This window comes from Ambystoma mexicanum, chromosome 9, assembly GCF_040938575.1.
Source record: "Ambystoma mexicanum isolate Mex_15411 chromosome 9, UKY_AmexF1_1, whole genome shotgun sequence".
In the NCBI taxonomy this organism is placed as follows: domain Eukaryota; kingdom Metazoa; phylum Chordata; class Amphibia; order Caudata; family Ambystomatidae; genus Ambystoma; species Ambystoma mexicanum.
The window spans coordinates 1,173,497,052-1,173,518,306 of NC_090931.1; the positions used below are offsets into that span (position 1 = coordinate 1,173,497,052).

General features: G+C 41.2%; 1 protein-coding gene across 1 annotated transcript in view; it reads right to left on the bottom strand.

Annotated features, from left to right (window-relative positions):
- KYNU (kynureninase) overlaps positions 1-21,255 on the bottom strand; it is a 1,315,291-nt gene that overhangs the window by 1,035,961 nt on the left and 258,075 nt on the right. Inside the window, exon 3 of the mRNA XM_069617389.1 lies at positions 19,371-19,491. Coding sequence (XP_069473490.1) covers positions 19,371-19,491 — 121 coding nt within the window. The remainder of the gene's footprint in view (positions 1-19,370; positions 19,492-21,255) is intronic.

The window sequence follows — 21,255 nt, forward strand, 5'->3', positions numbered from 1 at the left end:
GCCTAGTACACAAAGATCATTGTCCACACATCTCATTGGTTGATCGTGCACTGTTTATGGCATATGTGATATCATGTTGAACACCCTATCGACCCGCCACCCAAGTGAGCCCAAAAAACCCCCTCCACCCTCCTACCTCCCCCCCGAACACCAGTGTCCATAGATGCTCATTGTCAGTGGGCTGTCGCTATTGCAAGCCCCCTCTGCGGGTATCAGGGGCACCCCTGCCTGTGGAGCGCAGGTTCCTCCCAGATCTACGTTGGGGGCTGCCCTGGACGGAACTTGCAACGGATGATGTCTCTGCCTGCTCACGTCCATGCATGTCCCTAAGGGTTTGTGAGAGCTCAGTGAGCACACGGCGCACTGCGGCAAGTTCGGCACATACGTCTTTGGACGTCGCATGCAGTTCCCCCCTCAGGCTCTCGGTGCTTCTCTCCATTTGGGCTCTCGGTGCTACTCTCCATTTGGGCTCTCAGGCTCTCGGTGCTACTCTCCATTTGTGCCCTTAGTGTCTCTGTACTTCTCTCCATTTCTACCCTAAGTGTCTCAGTTGATGTTTCTATGTCTGCCTTAGTGCCCCCACATTCATCGGCATGGTCCTTGAGGAGCGTGGCCAGTTGCTGCTGTTGCACGATTAACTGGTCGAGGGACTGTTGCCTCTGCTGGGCCATGGCCATTTGCGGTGGTGTCACAGAGGGGCTGGTGACCTCATGTTGCCTTGCCACAGGGCTTGTGGGGGATGGCCAGTCGTCGTCTTGTGGGTGCCCCTGCGTGGTATCCTCATGTTGTACGGGATGGGACAGACAGGGGGATTGGGACAGGTCATGGATGGATCTGACTTCGACATCCCCGTCTTCTGTGTCGGAGCATGCTGCCATTAATGGGGTGTCACCTATGGTGCTGCTGCCACCAGAGGCAGTGCCTTCTGTGGCATCCATTGGGGGGACCTGTGGTGGTGGTGTTGTGGGCATGCTGGCTGCTGGGGTGCCTGTTGATGTTCCCTCCTCTGTGCTGCCACCTGATTTGTGCTGCTGCCGTGTCTTGATGCGTGCAGCTGAGGTGGAGGGTCTTTGGCCGTTGGTCTTGGCCCTCTTTGCAGGTGTGCTGGTAGGGGTGTCCTGATGCTCGTCGTTTGGATCGGACCCTGTGGTGGAGTAAAGGAGGGCGAGGGTTATTAATGGGTCTGTGGGAATTGGAATGGCAATGTATCACATGCATTGGGGTGGTACCTGAGGGTGATTTGGGTCGGGGCCTTGGAGGTGCTTTCATTTGTGTGTGGAGTGAGGGTGCAGTTGTTTGGCAGCCTGCAGTTAGGGTGTGCCTGCTGCTCGTGTAGTGGGTGTTTTAGGGGTTTTTAATTATTTATGTATTTATTGTGAGTTTTAAAGTGCGCTATCAGGCCAATGTGTGTGGACGTTCTCCTGGACATGTGTTTCTGTTGCACTATGTGGACACATGGTACTTCACATGATTGGACATTGTGGATTTGGCATTGTTTTATTTGGGCCACCTACCTGATTCTCCGGATGTCTGCACTCCTTTCTCCATCCCTCCGACTCCCTCTATGGTCTCCATTCCAATGGTGGAGGCACAGATTTCTTCCCAGGGGGTCAACTTGATGGGTGATTCCGATCCTCCCCCGGTGGCTGTGGCAATGTTGCGGTTGGCAGAAAGTATGCTACGGACGCGTATCCGCAGGTCGTCCCATCGCTTTCTGCATTGCTGTGGGTTGCGGGGTGCGGTCCCCACCGCACTTACCCGCTGTGCCACCAGAGCCCATATGGCCTTCTTGTTCGCAAGTGCCGTCCTGGTCATTTGCGTGGAGAAGACGACGGCAGCATTCTCCTGGAGGGTCTCTGTTAGCACGGTGAGTTCCTCACGGGAGAAGTGGACCTGCCGCTTGCGGTCGCACGCTTTCTTCGCTACTTTTCCCATTTTTCTTGGTTTCGCTAGGGTGGATGACGGGTTGGGGTGTGTTTCAGGGTAGTGTTTTTAGTGGTTGTGTGGATTTTTTGGTTTTATAGGTGTACGGCGGGATGTTTCCCGTTCCGGGTCCATGTTTTTACTTCCGTTTCCATATATTTACGGTCACCGTACTTTCCGGTTGGCGCTCACTGCGGTGTCCGCTGTGATGGGTGGCGGTATTGCACCTAGGGCGCCGTACGGCGGCGGTGTGGGCCGTTTTGGGGTCATTTCCGCCATCGCGGACTTTGCACTTCCGCCATGCCGTGGTGCTCGTGCCCGATGGGTCGGAATGGGCCGCACTTTGCTCCATCGTGCAATGGCGGAAACGCTATTTACGCTGTGGCGGTCCGGTCAGTCACTTTCCGCCAGGGTCGTAATGAGGGCCAATGTGTATAGTTATATGGCCAGGTTTCATGGGGGAATACTGCTAACACATTTCTAGCTGAATTGAAAAGACAGCAATGAAGTAATTAAAGAACTTGGACATTGATATGTATGATCTAATGGAGTTTCCAAATGCCCTGTGTATATTAAAAAAGAAGAACAGAAACTTTGATTTAGCAGCCGTGGGAGGATAATGGACGACATGGAGCAACACTGGTTCGATCCCCGGGTCTGCGCTTCGAAAGCTCTGGATATTAAATGCAATAAGAATAACATTTACAATTTTCTAACTGTATCTTGGTACATTGACCATTTATCGGGAATATAGCATGCAAGGATTTAGCCAGGACTCACTCCCAACCTATTTAACAAAACTGTTAGCTGCTAACATAGGGAGGTTCATAGTATAAATTTGTTTTACCATAGTCACTATTAGTTAAGGTGACTCTATCTGCAGTACAGTCGGTTCAGCTTCTCTTCATCTACTAGGGACATACACCCTCTTTTTACAGCCATTTCTGGAATTTATGGCTTCACTACAGTTAAAAAATCCCAACCTTATTGTGTTGGGTGATCTTAATATTAGAGTCAATCTACCATTAGTTCCATCTCTTGAGCAGTTCCTTGATATCTTGGGTTTAACACACATAACTGAACCCACTCATCAATTGGGCGGCATCCTGGAACGTATCTTTTAAAAAAAGTAGTTGTTTCTGCTGTTATGCCACTCATTTTGACAGACCTTTATTTGATCTCCTTTACGGTTCCACTTATGACTCGGGTAACTCCTCATGCTAAGCGTTCTATTCTTAGGAGGAACTGGTGCAATGTGAATATGTCTCATGTTGCCTCTACCATTATGGCAAGTAGTAGCACAGAGAGTATTGTTGATTGATCTACTCTGTCTGCGCCGTTGGAGCCTGCAAAGGTTCATGGTCATCCTTCCCAACCCTGGTTTTCTGATGACCTAAGAGCTGTAAAGTTTACTGTTCGTCAAGCTGAGCGCAAAAGTCGCTTCTCGTATAAACCAGCTGATAAAGCTATATTCTCTTTCTAGAAACTATCACTTCTTTCACAAGCAATATAGTAGATGCTCTAAATCAGTCCAAGGAGCTCTTCTCAGGTGTGCAAATCTTTCTCCTCTACTGCATGTTTTCTTCCAATGGCCTCGCCATCCCAATCCCATTGTGATGCATTGGCAGATTTTTCCATTCTAAAATCATTGACTTCCATGATAATAAGGAGACCTCTCAGTCTGTGACACCACTGATTGATATCAGCTCTCCAGTTATGGTTAGCTTGGACACTTTTCCGGTGTTCACCGATGAGGCTGTCCTATCTGCCATTTCTCGTATCAAATCAGCAGCTCTGTCAGACTCCATTCCTCTATCTGTTTTGCAAGATCTCTTGCCCAGGATTATTCCTTTAGTCACCCAGACTGTGAACTTTTCTTGCAGCCATGGGATCATCCCAACTGAGCTAAAGTGAGCTACTGTAGTTCCTCTGCCTAAAAAGCCATCTTTGGACGCTTCTATCTTGTCTACTTTCCATCCTAACTCTCTACTCCCATTCTTTATGAAGCTTCCCAAAGCTCTGATTTCTCCCCTTCTTGGACTTGTCTACAGTTCTTGATCCTTTTCAGTCTGGCTTTTAGCCTGGAAGGCGCACAGAGAGTGTTTTAATTTCTGTTATGGACCACCTCGTCAGGCTGCCCCATAGTGGCGGAGTTGGAGCCTTGATTTTACCTGTTCTGTCTGCGGCTTTTGATACTGTCAATCACCCGCCGGTGGTGACCGCACTGGTTTCAAGCAGGAAAGACTATTGCAATGCTCTCTTCTTGGCTCAGCTGGCATTGCTATGTACTACTCCGCATCAAGGTATCTTCGGGCGTACGTGCGCTTTACAAGTGCTCGTAACATAACATAAAATACCCTAGTCCCAATGTGGTGAGATGGCATAGTGTAGTACCCAGCGACAGAACCAGTAGACTTTATAACACACATACTGAGACAGCATGCCACCTCTTGACCCAATGCCATGGTCTTAATTCATATTACAGTGCCAACTAGCTATTGAGGGTGAAAAATGTAGGACTACTTTGGTTAGTGCAGAGAGCACAGTTATGACAACAGTGGCTTATTATATATGGAAGGATGCTCTGCATTTGAAATATCTGTATTATATATGTAAATTATTTATTTTGTTTTAATGAAATGTAAAGATATTGTAAAACTACTTCAAAAATTGTATTCTTTTAGATTGTACCTTCTTGTATGCTGCTAACCCTCCTATTTTCCTTGAATTGTCTTAATTCATGTATTAAATAGGCAAAAGTTTTGTATTATAACGATATGATGTAATAAAAAATAACAAAAAATAAGTTTGATTATCAGGAATGTGTTTGTGAAATGTTTTTGTCTAAAAACTGTAACACAATAAAAAAAATACTCTGAACAAAGGTCTACTCTCTGTTAGCTGCACAGGAACCAGGTTCCTTACTGGAGGTGTAGCAACACCTTTAGGTGAACATGCCTGCCCAAACTCGTTTGCCCAAGTCTCTTAAATGTTTAGGTAGTTCAGCAGATCTCGTATACGGTGTAAAATCAGAGGATTTAGTATACGACCTAACATCTGCAACTGGGTCAAAAGATAAAGGCATACCAATAAGAGTGCCACAAATTAACATTTTTTTTGTGTTCAATTTAGCTATAATTACATGGCCCACGGTAGTGGCTTTGTAGTTATGGTTAAGTTGCTTATCCTATAGGACTAGCACTTTTTGGGTGGCTTATAACTTCGCTCTCCCTGGACGAATCCTCACCAAACTTTTAAAAAAAAGTCTATGGCCCACTCTTAATTTTTGTGCAAAGTTTAGTGAGGTTTGGTGTAGGGGTGGTAAAGTGACGTCCGAACCAGTATTCTTTTGTACCACACATGTTTGCTAACAGATTTGTAATGCTTGATTGTAGAACCTCATCTTATTCTTGAACTTTTTGTAGTAATTGCGTAGCTGATATATTTTGAAAATGGGTACCTGATTTCAATGTGTGTGCAACTCCATAGCATAGAGTTGTTAGTTCACTTTCAAAGAGTAGTTGGAATATGTATTCGACTTTTTGTCTAAATCTGCGATCTTCAGAATACATTTGTAACGAGTGGTATTCTGATGCTGTTATCTGAGTGGGTCTATCATCGTACCTTCCTCCTTTCCCAGTAGGAAAGAGTAGAGGAAAAGCATGTGCTTCTATACTTTTTTTCCCACATGCTGATTGGTGATCCTTTAGTTTGTCGCATTTGGTACATTTCTAGTGCATCATCTATGGTGTCTTTAGAGTGTAATGAATGAATTGTATAATGGTTTAAAATATTGGATACTGTAGCGGGATCTAGAAGTTGAAATTGACGAGTTTCTGGTGACTCTTGAATTATTTCAGTGGTTTCCCTCAAGATTTCTTCAATATTCATTTCTTTGTAGTATTCATTATTGTCTTTTAGATATTGCAAGGCTTGTCTAACTTTATGTAAGTCCACGAGTCGTTGCCAATTTGTTTTGTCTTTTGTAGGTGCACCATTTACTAAGACAATTAAAGATTGATCTATTGGACGTTGTACTCCCAGAGTGTGTACATTTTCTTTCAGATCTAATGGTAAATAAACTACTTTGCCACAAATGCCTTTCACAAATTCAGAGCGAGGTAATGTTGCTGTTTTTGGTTGAAGGCATATTATTGCATGAAATGGGTGCACTGTTTGAATTATGATGCTCTCATATTAATTGAATTGCTGCAGGGGTTTTGGTGGTGGGAATAATTCCAAGTTATTAGTGATAGCACGTGAAGGAGTTTGGTTGTTGTCAAGTTTTGCAGTGCAGTAACTCCGGAGTATTAAGGGGTCAGTTATTTCATATTTGTTTTCTGCCATAAGGTAGAGAGCTAATTTAAACCATTTGGAATCTTCATTGTCTTCTATTTTGTATGTTATGTCTACAGTTTTTGTGCTACTTTTATAAAAAGTTATGCAGAGACACACGCACACACATGGTTTGGTACTTCAGCGGATGTACTTTTAAATTTTAGTATTTGTTTTGTGTATGTGTGTAGTAGAAGGTTACATTTTTTACAATTGTTCCTAGTCTGTTGTAAAGCTATTGCATTTTGTAAGTGGCTTTCACTTCCAGAATATTTTCTCTGGATATGCTCTATTTCTTCGAGTAGGTCCTTGGCTGTACAATGTAAAAATTGTTATTTAAATTGCCTAATGCTAATGCACGACTTTTAGCATACTACAGTTTATGTACTTGATTTCTTGTAGTTGAATGATGTGTTGATATCATTTTGATATGATGGAAGGTGCTTTTGCAAATAGGTCCTGAAATCCAGGCTAATGAATGCCCTTGTAGTCCTGTTTATTTGCGAAATTGATAGATATCCATATTTTGTAGTAATTTCACTTTGAATTTGTCTTTGCCTTTCACATACTGATTGAGGAACTGGCGTAAAGATTTGAACTATTTTTTGGCAATGTTACACATTGATGTGCATGGCTATTTGTATACTGGACGTTCTGGTTCAGTCGAATGTAGAGGAATAGAGTTTTCTAGGGATATTTTTGTAAGCAATATTTCTTGTTGCATTATGGTATTATTACGTTTTTCATACCCTCGTCCACTGCTATGCATGGCAATTGTGCTTGTTTACTTTTGATTGTATGCTTCTTCATTGAAATATGGTTCTTTGCTTGTGGTGTGACTCCATTCACCTCCACAGATATTTAAGAAGTTATTTTTGTTGACATTCTGTTTATTGAGAAGTCTTTTAAGTAGTTTAGTAGTTAGTTTTGTTAGTGGTTTCATTCTGTTTAACACTAAAATAAATAATGCCCTTTTGAGAAGGATTGCACTGTCTATGAGAGCTTCTAAGATACATTTTCTACGATATATTTTAAGGGTTGTGCATGATTTCTCCCCTGTTTTTATAAGCTTCTGAAGGACTCTGTGACGGAACATTTTTTGTAAAATACTTTTTTTTTGTTATTATTACTTGCCACTACATCAAGATTTATAGGAGCAGTGTTAGCAGTAGTGATAGCTGAATTCTTGTTAATCACTTTCTGCTTCGTTTTACATTTTGAAAGATGAGGCAAAGTTTCTGTACTGGAAGCTTGTTTTGTTTCGCTTAATGACTGTATTAGATGTTATGTTTGAACTTTTTTTTATTAATTATGCAAGAGATGGATGCTTATTTTGGACACTTTTATTTTGATTTGCTCTACTTCTGTGTTGCTTTCTATGGACTTGCTTTTTGGTAGGCATTATTTGGGGTCTGTTGGAAAAAAAAGAAAGTATGGGTTGGGATGTTCTGCAATGTATGTGTGTTGTGTGCATGAGTGTCTGAGTATGATGGTAAGGATGTATGTGGAGGTGTGTGATTGTGCAAATGGCAGCTTCAACTAGTTGGGAAGGCTATTCTTGTATTTGTGTGTTACTATACTGGAGTTCAGATGACAATTCAAAGTAAGCTAGTGGTAAGGAGAAGCACTAAAACTAAATCTAACATTCTAAGGGCTGATTCATGGAATTTGTGCACCGAAAAACAGGGATTTGTGTGCCATTCTGCCCGCAAATCCCTGTTTAACAAATGGGGATTTGTGGGCAGAATGGCACACAAATCCCTGTTTTTCGGCGCACAAATTTCATGAATCAACCCCACATTGTGTTTGAGTAACAGTTAGAACATTATGGTAGTATTGTTTGGAATGAGCAGGTTTCTTCTGAGTTGTTGTTTGTACTTCAGATGCTGCTGCTTTTCTGGCGAGTCGTCTTCACTGCAATTGTAAAAGAAAGAAGTTAGTAATTTTGTGTGTTTATAGCACTTTTGTTAATTTAGAATTTGGTTTTTATGTTTTTGTAGTAGTATTGTTGTTTGATAACTGAACATAGTGTGTGCATGCAGTTTCCTTTGACTATGTAAATGAGTATAATACTAAGTGTATGAAACTCACTTGGTTTCTTAAGGCTGTGTTAATGGTTGTTAGGAGATGGAAGAAATAATCATATACTTATTTTGCTATTTTTATACGGTAAATGGCAGATACTGTATAGAAAAGCAGGAAATGTATGCATTTGTGAAGGTGTGGGTAATAAAGCAGAAGGATGTGATGTAGAGGCAGTGGTGTTATTTCAGCTGGGAGCGTTTCTAATGATAGTGTCTATCTGTGTGAGTGTGTAAAGATGCATGAACTCATCCTGGCTGTGTGTAATTGTATAATACACTACTAAGTGTTTTTCTACAATTATACTGTTATTTTTCCCATCTTTTAATATTAAATTACACTTGTTTAGATAGCTGTATGTATAAAAAAAGAATTTAGATAGCAGACAGGTTTGGAAGTGACAGTTGATTATAGCAGATGGGAAAAATGACAGTAAGTTCATTTTATAGGTTATACAGGTTAAGTGGCAGTTACCCTGTTTATATGCATTTATAAGAGTTGTGCATGTACTGTGCAGAAAATATGCATACCTGTTGTTTGTATTTATGTGTGTGGATATGCATGCAGCTGCAAGAAGAAATCTTGGAGACTTGTACAGTAGTTTTTGTAGTAGGTGCTTTCCAATGACATGAGACTTGTACTCAGAGTGATCAACAGTACATTTGAAGTGCTGAACTATGATGATGGAGTTAGATGTAGAGGTCTTGGATGGGATTGGTGGATGGTTGTGTGACTGCTTAGCTGTATCCTTTGAGGAAATGGCACAGAGAGTGAAGTGGAAAGGGTAGAAGGGCTGTCTAAGAGTTAGGGCTCCGCGGACCGGGCGTGCTACATCTGGGGTTTTCAAGCAAATCCAGCATGGAAAGGGGACTGTAGGGATTAGCCAATCAGGTGTTGAGGTTGTGGATTGGTGTTGAAAGAGGCTGTGTATAGTGAAGATGGCAGAGTTGGAGAAAGTCAGGGTGTTGGTGGTTGGAGATATGTTTGTGCATGGTTTAGAGCAGTATGCTAAATGCAGGAATGTGGCAAACAATTTTAATGTTAAAGGAGTGGAGGTGGTGTGGAGCAGTGTGCCTGATTGCAATGTACAGGGAATTGTACAAGTTTGTGAAGATATGTGTAGGATGAACCGTCCCCATGTGGTAGTTTTGCACTGTGGTGCTTTCCATTTGGGCTATGTCATTGCCCCTAATTTGTTGGCAGATTTGGAAAACTTGGTTCAAGCAGTAATAAACGTCCTTCATGGCGGTTGTTCGCGGATACCGCGTATAACATACGGGGATTTTGGGGTTGAGAGGCATACAAATGAGAATGAGCAGAGCAATGGATTGGTCAATATGGTTTACTGGGTGTGTTGTGTAAGGAGAGTGTTTGTCAGAAAGTATTTTCCCTGAGAGAAGAACAGATAGCTATGGCCGTGTGTTTCAGAAAACAGATTATCTGAATTTTGGAAGTCTCATGGATACATTGGTTGGAGGTGCATGGAGAATGCTGTGGAGTGGCTGCGCATCTTGGATTCCCTCATGTGGAAGTGCACTGGCATGGAGTGCGTGGAATGAAGTGGCTGGATTTGGTACCCCTCTGTGCTACTTTGGAGACACAGCATCATCCAGACATAATTATTATTCATTGTGGAGGGAACAGTATAGGACATGTGTCTGGAATTTCTTTGCAATTTGCAATGAAAGAAGGACTTGGGAAGGTCATGGACATGTTTCCAAATTCCCAAGTAATTCTTTCTCGTATTGTGCAGAGACAAATGTTGCTGCTTTCTGCTTCATTTGGTCCACAAATGGAGAAAGCAAGGCGCAATGTCAATAAGGCTGTTTGTGCCTTTTTAAGAGATGTTGACATTTCCTCTTTTCACAATGAAAATATTATGTTTCGTAGCACATACATTTTTCGCAGAGATGGAATACATCTTACTTATGCTGGCATCAGATTTTTCTGTGAAATATACAAAATGCATTTCAACCTTTTTTGTAATTACATTAATACATTTTGCAATAGGTGTTAATCATTTGAAGTTTTTGAAACACAAAAAAAACACCAAAAGGCTCTTTTCAAATTCAACACTTCTTCCCATAGAAAAGTGCAATGCTTCTGATAGGGCAGCACCCCCAAAATGTTAGCGGACTGTCCGCAGACTTCTAAAAAATGCACAGGGCCCTCCACTATTTATTTGTCACTTCTATTTTTAAACTGTGAAAGGCAGCTCTGAAAATAGCCTTTTTTTGGTTTTTGTTGTTTTATATTTGTTTTGGTTTTTTAAACATGACACACAAGGAAAGGAGGGGAAAGGAGGGTAAGGAAGGGACACCAACCACATGGATAAGAAAGGGCAGGTGGAGAGAGGAAGGTGTAGGGCGGGCCTTATTCAGGTAGTGGGCAGATCTTCTCGTGCTCCTTGACCGCAGTCTCGAAAGCACTCTGAAGATTCTCCTCCCTGCAGAGTACTGCATCACAGTACATACACAATATTGTGGCCCTCGAAAGGTAAAGGTCCACAGCATCATGATTGGCCTGTGAGGCAGATGGAGGGATGCGCTGTCACACTGGAGTTTCTCTTGTGGTGACAGGAGCGGAAACGGAGGATGTTGTAGAGGAACTCAACCTACTACATTTATCACAAGGTAGAACCTTGCGAATAGCCCCACCGTGGAACGACTTTAGGTGTTGCTTCATTGATGTCATACCAAAGCTATACGAACAAAACCTTCCACGACTCAGCACCATTTTGCACTGGTTGCAGGTGACCTTATTTGCCCAAGCTTTTGGCACTCCATCAAGAGTGGTAAACAAGCGCCACACCCAAGACTCACGGTGAGTGCTGGTAGTAGGGACTTCCACTACCTCATACTCTTCATCCTCTTCATCCATCTCCTCTACATCCTCACACCTGTTCCACTCTGCAGGCCCTTGGGGACGTGGCGGGGGAGGGGGTGCTGATGCACCTGAAGCAGCCATGGTCACCATCTGGAAGACAGCAGTCAGAAGTCACCAGCAATGCAGGCCATTAATGCAGGTCTGAAGCAATGGTCTGTCAGGTAGTCAGAAGCACAATGAGGAGCAATGTTAGGGTGTGGCCTTTTATAGGGGTGCTGGTGCATGTTCCGCGAACACCCGTGCAGTCCGCAGACACTTTAAACACCCCAAACACCCCAAAAAGCTTCAAAAAGTATGTAGATTGACAGGGACATTGTCTGGGATATGTGCAATGGTGAACCTTTACTGTCAAATACTTTGGATTGTCCAAAAAAGTAATTTTAAAATGTTCGGGGACCCGGACAGTGTTCGCAAATCAGGACACACGATCAGCGTAGGTGCGGTCACATGATGACGTCTGAACACGTTCGCGAATGGGACGGCTGTCCGCAGGACACCAAATGTGCAGGGACGGTTGTGCACATGCGCGCGGGTGTTCTACAGACAGTGTTTAGGTACTCAAACTAATTAAAAGTGTGACACACTTGCGACGGACAGTTATGGACAGGCACGATGTTTGTAGGACCTATGGGTGTGGTACGCATGTTTGTAGATGTTCTACAGACAGTGTGGACACTCCCATTTTAATTATGAACAGTAAAAACAGGTATTGTGTCCTTAGGACAGCCCTCTTTTGGTTAATTACGGACATCCCAGACACCGAGTGTGTTCTAAGAACAGTTCCATCTTGATTGCGGACAGTACGGAGAGGTATAGTGTCCTAGGACACCTCCATTTTGGTTAATTGCGGATATCCCGGACACCGAGTGTGTTCCAAGAACAGTTCCATCTTGATTGCGGACAGTACGAACAGGTATAGTGTCCATAGGACACCTCCATTTTGGTTAATTGCAGACAATATGTACACAGAGTGTGTTCCAAGAACAGTTCCATCTTGATTGTGGACAGTACGGATAGGTATAGTGTCCTTAGGACACCTCTATTTTGTTTAGTTGCGGACATCCCAGACACCCACACCGTCCACGGACACCATAACTGCCTTTTAAAAAAGAAAGACACAGAGGACTGAATTAAAGCACACATTCTTTTTTTATTATATACAAATATAAAATGTATGAAAGAGAGGGGGAAGCAGAAACTGACACAAATACAGGGGAATTAGGGGTGTGGAGAGGATGGATGGGAGGGGATGAAGGGATGGAAGTCTCATCATAACGTTTTTCTTGGTGGTGTGGGTTTGGGGATAGTTGACTGGACATGGAGAGGGGGAACAGGTACATGTGGGACAATTACATATTTTTTTTTATGTGGTCCTCCACAAAATGTTTTAAAACATTGAAATTTTCCCGAAGCATATCCATTTTTTGTTCCATGCGCTGCAGAGCATTTTCTAATGTCTATTTTGCTATATTATTTTCAATGTTTGTATGGTCTGTTAAACAAATAAATATGTTAAGTACACATAAAGTAATGATTATTAATTGGCTTATATAGAGATATTTTTACCATTAGTATCACGGGCCCTCATTCCGAGGTTGGTGCTAGTCATGGCGCTGCTAGCGCCATGACTAGCACCAATACCGGTACCGCCACCGACTTGTTGGTATGGGGACTTACTGGTCTATTCCAACCATTGCGGGACCGGTAAGTCCCCATTTCAAAAGCCATTCCCCATTCACATTCGAGCCCCCATAGGGCTCAATGGGAAGGGGGAAGGCAGCAATAACGGTACCGTAAATTACGGTACCGTTATTGACCCCGGTATCCCTTTGAGGGTCCCGTTATTAACGCCTGCTCAAACCAGGCATTAAGGAAGGACCCGCAAAAGGACCTTGGAATAGGGCGCAAAGGGATTACCGGCACCAGTGTCATTACCAGTGCCCGGTATCCCTTTGTGCCCAGGTCGTAATGACCCCCAGTCTTCACTCATTTCATTGTGTGGGAAATTTTCTTCAAGCCATTCCAAAGTACTGGCCATTTCTGTGTAAAAAAAATATATTACTTTTAGTGTACCTAATACAGAAAGTTTAGAAATATATAAGAAAAATGAAGTTTGCTTACACGTTTCTGGTAAGTTTTGTTGTTACTGTTGTGCAGGTCTGCTGTTGCTTCTTGCTGTGCAGTTTCTGTGAGGTAATTATGTTGGAGGCATATCTTTTTTGTTTTGATATATTCCATTATAGTACATATGCTATTTAAATGGATGGTTGATGTGTTACATATATAGGTTCCACTTCTTATTTATTATTACATATAATGTGTTCATGTGCTGCTTTTTGAACTTGTTCAGTGTTTATATGGCATGACAGAACAATCTAAGATACCCCCTGAGTTTTTGGATAGTGTTGATGTTGTCCGTGTCCATCCGCGCACATTTGCACAGTCCGTGGACATCAAATCACTAGCAGGGGGTTCAGTATATTCGATGTTACATGTATATAAAGTTAGGGAATCCTAGTAAACATCTATCAAATTCACACTATGTATAAGTATATTCAGTAAAAAAAAATTTGATAAATGGAGGTTATGGTTAAGTTGCACTACTAAAAACCGATGAAATTCAGTAAAAAATCTTTGTTAAAGGGACGTTATGGTTCCAAGTAAAACCGAAAACCCCCTGAAATTCGCCAGTTATGGTAAGCTAAGCAACCATAACTCATGCCACCACTGTGAATTGCAAAAACTAACACGCAGGACATTAAAGATGACATCACAAATGTAATTGATGACATCACATGTCTTACTCGCTCTTTTTTCTTTAGTGATATATCTTGGCCAGTAATAGTTAGGAACAAAAACATCAAAAAGTACTAGACTTAAACTTCAAATATGTTCTTACAATAATTCACTTAGGGTCCACTCACAGCATATGAAACATATACATAGGGAAAATACACACTTAGAAGATAGCAATGCTTTCTGTGTATGAAGACAATCAGTAAGGTTATCAATACTTTCTTATTGTTCTGCGGTTTTTTATTACTGTACTTTCTCTGGATATGCTCATATTTGTATTCACATTACTTTCTTTAGGGTGCAGTCACATCATGTGATAGTTATACATAGGGATGTAGTAGGTGTGAAGCAGAGCAGTAATCTATGTGCATAAAGATAATCAGTTAGGTTATGAACACTTTCTGGTTCTACTGCTGCTTTTTTGCGTACTTCACTTTCCCTATATATTCTCATATTTGTATGTGTTGTTGTGTCGTTGTGTTTTGTATGTAATAATGAAATTATGTAGTAAGTCGGTTTTATTAGCTAATTATTACAAGTTGCACACTACACAAAACTCTAATAAGAAAGCATTTATCATTTCACTATTCAACATGGAAAGATTATGAATATTGTACCTCCATCATGTATGCTGCACACAATGCTTATGTTTATACATGAGTAGCTTAGTACACTGTAAAGAACTTCATAATACAAAGCAATTTATATCAATGCATTGCTTAATGCACTACATAGCTCATGATATCTATTCCAATGATCCTTGACACTTTTTTGTCAACATTATAATAAGAATCCCTTGTGCAGACTTTTCATGAAAAGTAAATACACATGTGATGTCATCAGTGATATCATCAATGACATTTGTGATGTCATCTTTTATGTCCTGGGTGTTTGTCTTAGCAATGCACGTTGGTGGCGCAAGTTATTATTGCTTAGCTTACCATAACTGGCAAATATGAATATAATCTACTGTCAGAAGATTTAGACAGTAACGTCCTTAGTTTGTATTTCAAGCTTCCTTGTGTGTATCTACTCATTCCATTCTCCTGGAATCAATTTGGAGAAAATGTGTCATTGAGAACTGGTAGATGTATTAGTCTGTGTAATCTCACATCACTGTTATTTCATTTGTTGTACAAGGACATGCTAACACAGTCATTGAAAAACCCTGGGAAATCCAAATTCACACTTGTAACACATTTAGGACAATGGCACTGCAAATTCCTCTATATATTTAAAGATTGTTGGTGGGACCATGTATCCATCCTAGAGTCAAACATGCTTCGACTCTTCAAGATGTTCTTTGATTTGTCTATTGTGAACATGCCATTGCCTTCTGCATTAATCCTTCTATCATTAATTAGGATAATGTGGTGCTTCCTTAACAATGTCCATCCCATTACTCCATGTGCCTGAATACTCTGTCTCTAACTCCAATGTGTAAAGGAGCACTATCCCTGTACACATTCTTTGTCCTTGGACTACAGTCTATAGGTGTCCATCCCTGGTTTATGCATCATGTATTTTCTGACATCAACTAAACTGTTTAATATCTTTCCCTTTATTGTAAGGTGCATGAATCAGGATTGTACTTAATACTGTTGTTAGTATTGTGATCCTGGTCAAAATCCCTTCTTCACTCAATAAATACAATAAAATGCACTATTGTACCTCACATCACCTCCTTCTTTTACATCTTGCCCTTCAGTCAAATCTCCTGATATGTTATTGAAAAAAGTGCAGAACTGATTTGCAAGTCATTTTCAGTTACTTTGATTTCAATATGTGTACAGTCACTATCCATTTCTCTCCTGATACACTGTCACAACGCCTCACATATCCTTATGGCTCTCTTTTTCAGTGAGATGTGTGATTTGTTTTCTTCTTATGTATTTGTTAATTTATTTGTGCTAAGCATTCTTCATAAAACCCAAAGTGCTCATATTAATTAAGAAATAACATGTAATACATGTGTACAAATTATGTGTAAAATGATTACTTATTTATTTTATGTTTGTCCTCATTTTCATGTATTTGGATGATGGAAACGGGGCACAATTATCAATGTATCACTCACCTCCCTCTTCCTCTCCGCCATATAAATGCAACAATTTTGACAACAGCATGCCATGTTCATGCTGATGTAAATATTGTGAATTCCTAAGGAATGTGCCTGTTTTATACATCTAAACTGTGGCCTGGCAGACAGATGTTTAGGAGGCTACTCTTGTTATAGTGAACAGGGAGCAACCTCTGGGAATTAGCCAAACAAATCAAGGTAGCATGGAGAGAGGTCAAGTCTAAATCTCAGGAGAGGCGAGAGGGGTCGGGAGTCCACAATGAGTCCATACATTGAAACACCAAGGATTACACTTAGACAGTTAGTTATAAAAATACAATATTTATTTTAGGCCCAGAAAGCACACTATGAAAAATGACTAATGGTAGGAAATAATATCACACAATACTAACACTATGAAACATATATGCAGTAACTGTAGTTGGTGAACAATAATCAATTCATACCCCAGCACCAACTGTACACAGTAATTGTAATCCTAACTTATGAAGTCCAACACAAAGTTGTATGGGGCCTTGTGCCCACACGTTCACAAAGATTTCCAAGAGTTGAGGAGCTGGTAGAAAACTAAGAGAGGGGTCCTGGGGATGTGAAGATGGGTACACAAGTCAGAAAAAGACATATGCTAGTGAATAAGATAGTTCCTAGCTTTTGGAGGGCTATCAGCAAAAGGTGTATGCCAAAGACCAACAGCTGTAAAAGTTTCAAAGGCTATTCACACTTTTCAAGGTTGGAAATAGGGGGGCAGGTAAGTATTACTATAATGTACCACCAGTACTCTGGTTTCTCCTCAGAATTGGTGAGTCATTGGAGGGTTGCCTGAGGTAAGATGTCCCACCTTTGATTCTGGTCACTCAAGACCAGGAAGCTGCAGGTGCAAGAAGAGTTTGTGTCACGTACAGTAGCTTGTCACAACCTCTTTTTGGCAAACAATGCAGTAAGCACTAATGCAGTCCTCTTCCAGGCACTCAACCAGATGCTGGAAAGCCAGTATCAGGGACAATCACTATTGCACAGCAACAGTAGGCATCACAATTATTATGGTCAGGAAGTTGAAATTTCACAGGAGGACCTCTCGTTGGACAAGTCGAAGAACCCTGGAGTTCCAAGCCAAAATCTGGAATGACAGTGCTTCTACTGTAATATCCCAAACTGGAGCTGGTCAGCCCACTGGGTGGTTCCGCAAAACCTCTGAAGGCTCTACATTTCTAGGTTACCAGAAGATGCCTGGACCAGTTGTTCCTACCAGTCCAGAAAGCTGAAGCACCAACAAGGAACTTCTGAGATCAGTAATCAGACAGCGCTCCACCAGGACTGCTGCAAGATTTGGTCACCAGGCCGCTTCAAGGATCGTCCATGGGTCTTCCACAGTCTTACAAACTACAACCGGATACTTGGCTACTCTTCAGAAATGCTGTATTTGTTGCAGGACACCTCTTCCTATCCCAATCCCAGGTAAGTCATCAGACTCAGCCCTCCAATGGCAAGATCTGCGCCACACATGCACACCAGCAGTGGTCCAATTCCTGGGACCCCACACATATGGTAAGCACTAGCCTGAAAAAAGCAAGGCTTTCCTGGTTACCATTAGAGGAAATTGCTGGCAGGGCAGTAAGAAGGCCATAGGACAAGATGGCCAAGAACAAACAAAAAATCTTGTGGGATGGCCATGTTGGGACACTAGCTACTGTTAGTAGCCAAACACAGCAAATTAGGTAAGGCTACCAAAATGTCCAGTAAAAAGTAGGACACCGGAAGTGCTGCCACCAGTTTGTCATTAGGTACACTTTAGGCAAGCAGAAAACTCCTTTGAGTGTACTCTAGCGTCATACAAAAGAAACCCCATTGCACTGCATTGGGATCTGCAAAGTGCAATGTTAAACAATTTACCAAAAAGGCAACAAAGTCAAAAGAACATAGATTTCCAGTGACTAGTCAGTTACCCCAAAACATGTGAGCAAAATCCCAGCTGAGTGAAGCTGAAAGCTTAATTGTAAGATAAAAAGTGAGGACATGGTGAAAAACAAAAAACACAAAGTTTGGGTGTCCACAGAATATAAAGGGAAAGTTTCTAAAAGAGGAAATGTTCCTAACAACCAGCTAAAAGAAAGCACATTCCAAAGAATCCATTTTAAATTCTGCCTTCCATGCTTAAATGACACGCTGTGTTTGCTAAATTGTCACTGTAGACTGCTAAAGGGAGGCATGAAGGTGATTTTGTCTGCACTTTACACATCTCCTTTGCACTATAAAGTGAACAATATTCAAAGATGGCTACTGATTGTCTAATAACAAATCATGTTATTGTTTCCAGTGAATATGTTGCATGGATGCAGACTTGAATAAAATTAAATATCACAGATTTATAAGGCAATTTGAATATGTGTATTTTGTCCCAATGAGTAGCATGTGTGGTTTGAAATATGCAAATACTGGGCAAATCCATGCCACCACAGACTATTTAGGATATTAAAACAGTAATTCTCAGGGGATTTGTCAGTAAATCTCTTGGGCATTTGTTTGATGAGAGTTAATGAAGTAGCTGACATGTTGGACCTCATTACGAGTTTGCAGTGCAGGAAAAAAGTGGTGGTAATTAATTACTGCCACTTTTCTAGGTGGTAACAGAATTACCAATATTTTTCCCAAACCGCCAAATTATAATTTCTGGTGGATTTACTGCCAGCAGTATTATCAGACAGGATTTTTGGATTAAAACAGGCAGATCGACAGCCTGCTTTTTGCTGGAGGTAAATCCTCCACTTTTCCTCCAGCAATTGGAAGATTTACTGTACAAGGATTAAGACGATGGTAAACCCGCTAAAAAAGCCCTTTAAACTCCAAAAATGGGGAATTACACTGCCCCACCACCACTTGTAATCCGTGTTAAAACCATGGGATCAAGTGATGGTAAAGGTAAACGATTTTGTCAGCAATTCAGCAGAATTACCACTGAATTACTGCCAAACTCGCAATGAGGCCTTAGCATTGTTTCTTTATTGTTTTCCCAAAACCAGTGTCTGAAAAATATCTTGCATGTGGAGGAGAAGTGTGTCCAAATCATAGGTTAATAAACATATATTGCGATACAAAAGCAATTGTGTTAGAGGTGGTGTCCGTAGGTGGACAATTGTGCAGAATATGCTTTTACACATAACTCAACTGTTCTATCAAGCATTTGAAATATGCAAAGACTACACAAACACAGTTGAAGGTCAAAAGGACACTTAATGCCACATAAAACGAGCTCATGCACAACATGACTTACATTTTAGCCCATTTGTCCAATTCTTCATCCAAGTATGTTTTCACTTTTTTTGGCTGCAGTCCAAGGGAGTTTCCACAGAAATATACACAGTCATCTTCTATGTTAGCTACAGCGGAATCAGCTATAGATGGAACATGTAAAGCATATATGACAAGTTAAAGACAAGTTTGCTGTCCATCTATGAAACATGTATAAGACAGTCCAAGTGAGGTATCTATTCAATACGTATAATTGTGTATGTTTGTCACACACGTGCATTTTAATTATTAGTCATGAGTCATCGTTTTCAGAAACAAATGTCCAGGCATATCAGGAGTTTTTGTGCAGTAGGTCCCATTGTCTTTAAGATGAGTTATCTTACAATTATTATGTTTATTAATATTATCATCTATGAGATAATTACATTGTATTTATACTATCCAATTATTCTGACAGTGGTAACTCCGCAAAAATATCTCCACTTTTTTCCTGCACTGCTAATCAATGCGTATGTTTCACGTTTTAAGTTTCATTGCTGTTTGCTATTTTTGTTGTTCTTGATTTATGTATCAGTCCCATTGAACATTTTTGTCATGTATTTTGTTGTGCTTAATACATGTATTGTACTACTAGTACTACTACTACTACCAAAGAATGTGAACGCTTCATGGAAAGTTGGGTTATTTGAAAACAATAAAGACTGTCTTGTAAACGCCAAGAATATTCCTGAAATTCTCAATTCTCTGGGGATGTTTGCAGCAACTCAAGAGATTTTGTGTGATTTGAGGTGAATACAAAAGGAAGCTTCAAGTGTGGTGCAGGCCCTGCTATTGAAGTAAGAGAGCTAAGGGGGTTCTCAGACCAGCTGTATACACAACATAGCTACGGGGATACATTTTAGGTTAGGAGGACTCCACCTTTTAATCTTCCAAAATAATTAAATGAGTGCCACGGATTGAGACATAATTCCAGTTCATTCACCAATAAACATTTCTACCTGTGAATTTTACAACAGAATCCACCACTGCAATTGTTCCTTAATGCACATTATTTAAAGTTTCAGAGGTATTAGACTTCAGAAATAAAACATTCTGATCTACTGCACTACTCTATGAAGAGGTTAATTGAGTAAACAATCTGTCTAACAATGAGTGAAAGGAGGGCGGGCTATATTGCTGTAGCTCACATTAGTGCTACATAAATGTAAGATTCCCTCCTATGAGCACCGGGGGCCAATCATGTTGGTCTGAATGCAGGTTGAGCCTCAAGGTGTTAGCCTGCATTCTGGGCACGAAGCTGCCATTGCCCATCCCACAATTTTCCCTCCCTCTCCCCACCGTCCATGCTTCTCTCCCCATCCCATCCCACCCCTCCAAGCCCTCCCACCTATCAGAAGGGTTTAGCATGGCAGCACCACTCCTCTCATGTCTGCTTGCCGCCATGGAAATGAAAGAGGGGCTGCAATTGAAGCCTCACTTCCATTCCGATTGTGGCCAAGTTGGATTAGCATTTATTTGAAACAATGGGTGACACACTAGTCACTATTCATTTTTTCATACAAATTAATGCCTATTAGCATCCCGGTGTTGTATCATAATGTGACCCTTGGACTGTACCATGCGGGGAACTCATCATTATGTCTTAATAGTATTAATCCATTCTAACGCAGCTCAACGTGTCAACACATTTGCTTCAGATACATGTGTGCAACCTGTAAATCAGAGGTTCAAATGTGGTCATGGAGTAATTAGTCTCTGACACTTGTGAAGTTGATGGAACAAGTATCACTGAGTTGCCTACTCTGAGTTTTCTATGCAATCCTATAAAATAGCATGGCTGCTTGCAGTTCTGAGTGGTCAGCCTTTTTCACAGGAATTACAATTCATCTTTCCACAGAGCAAAGAGT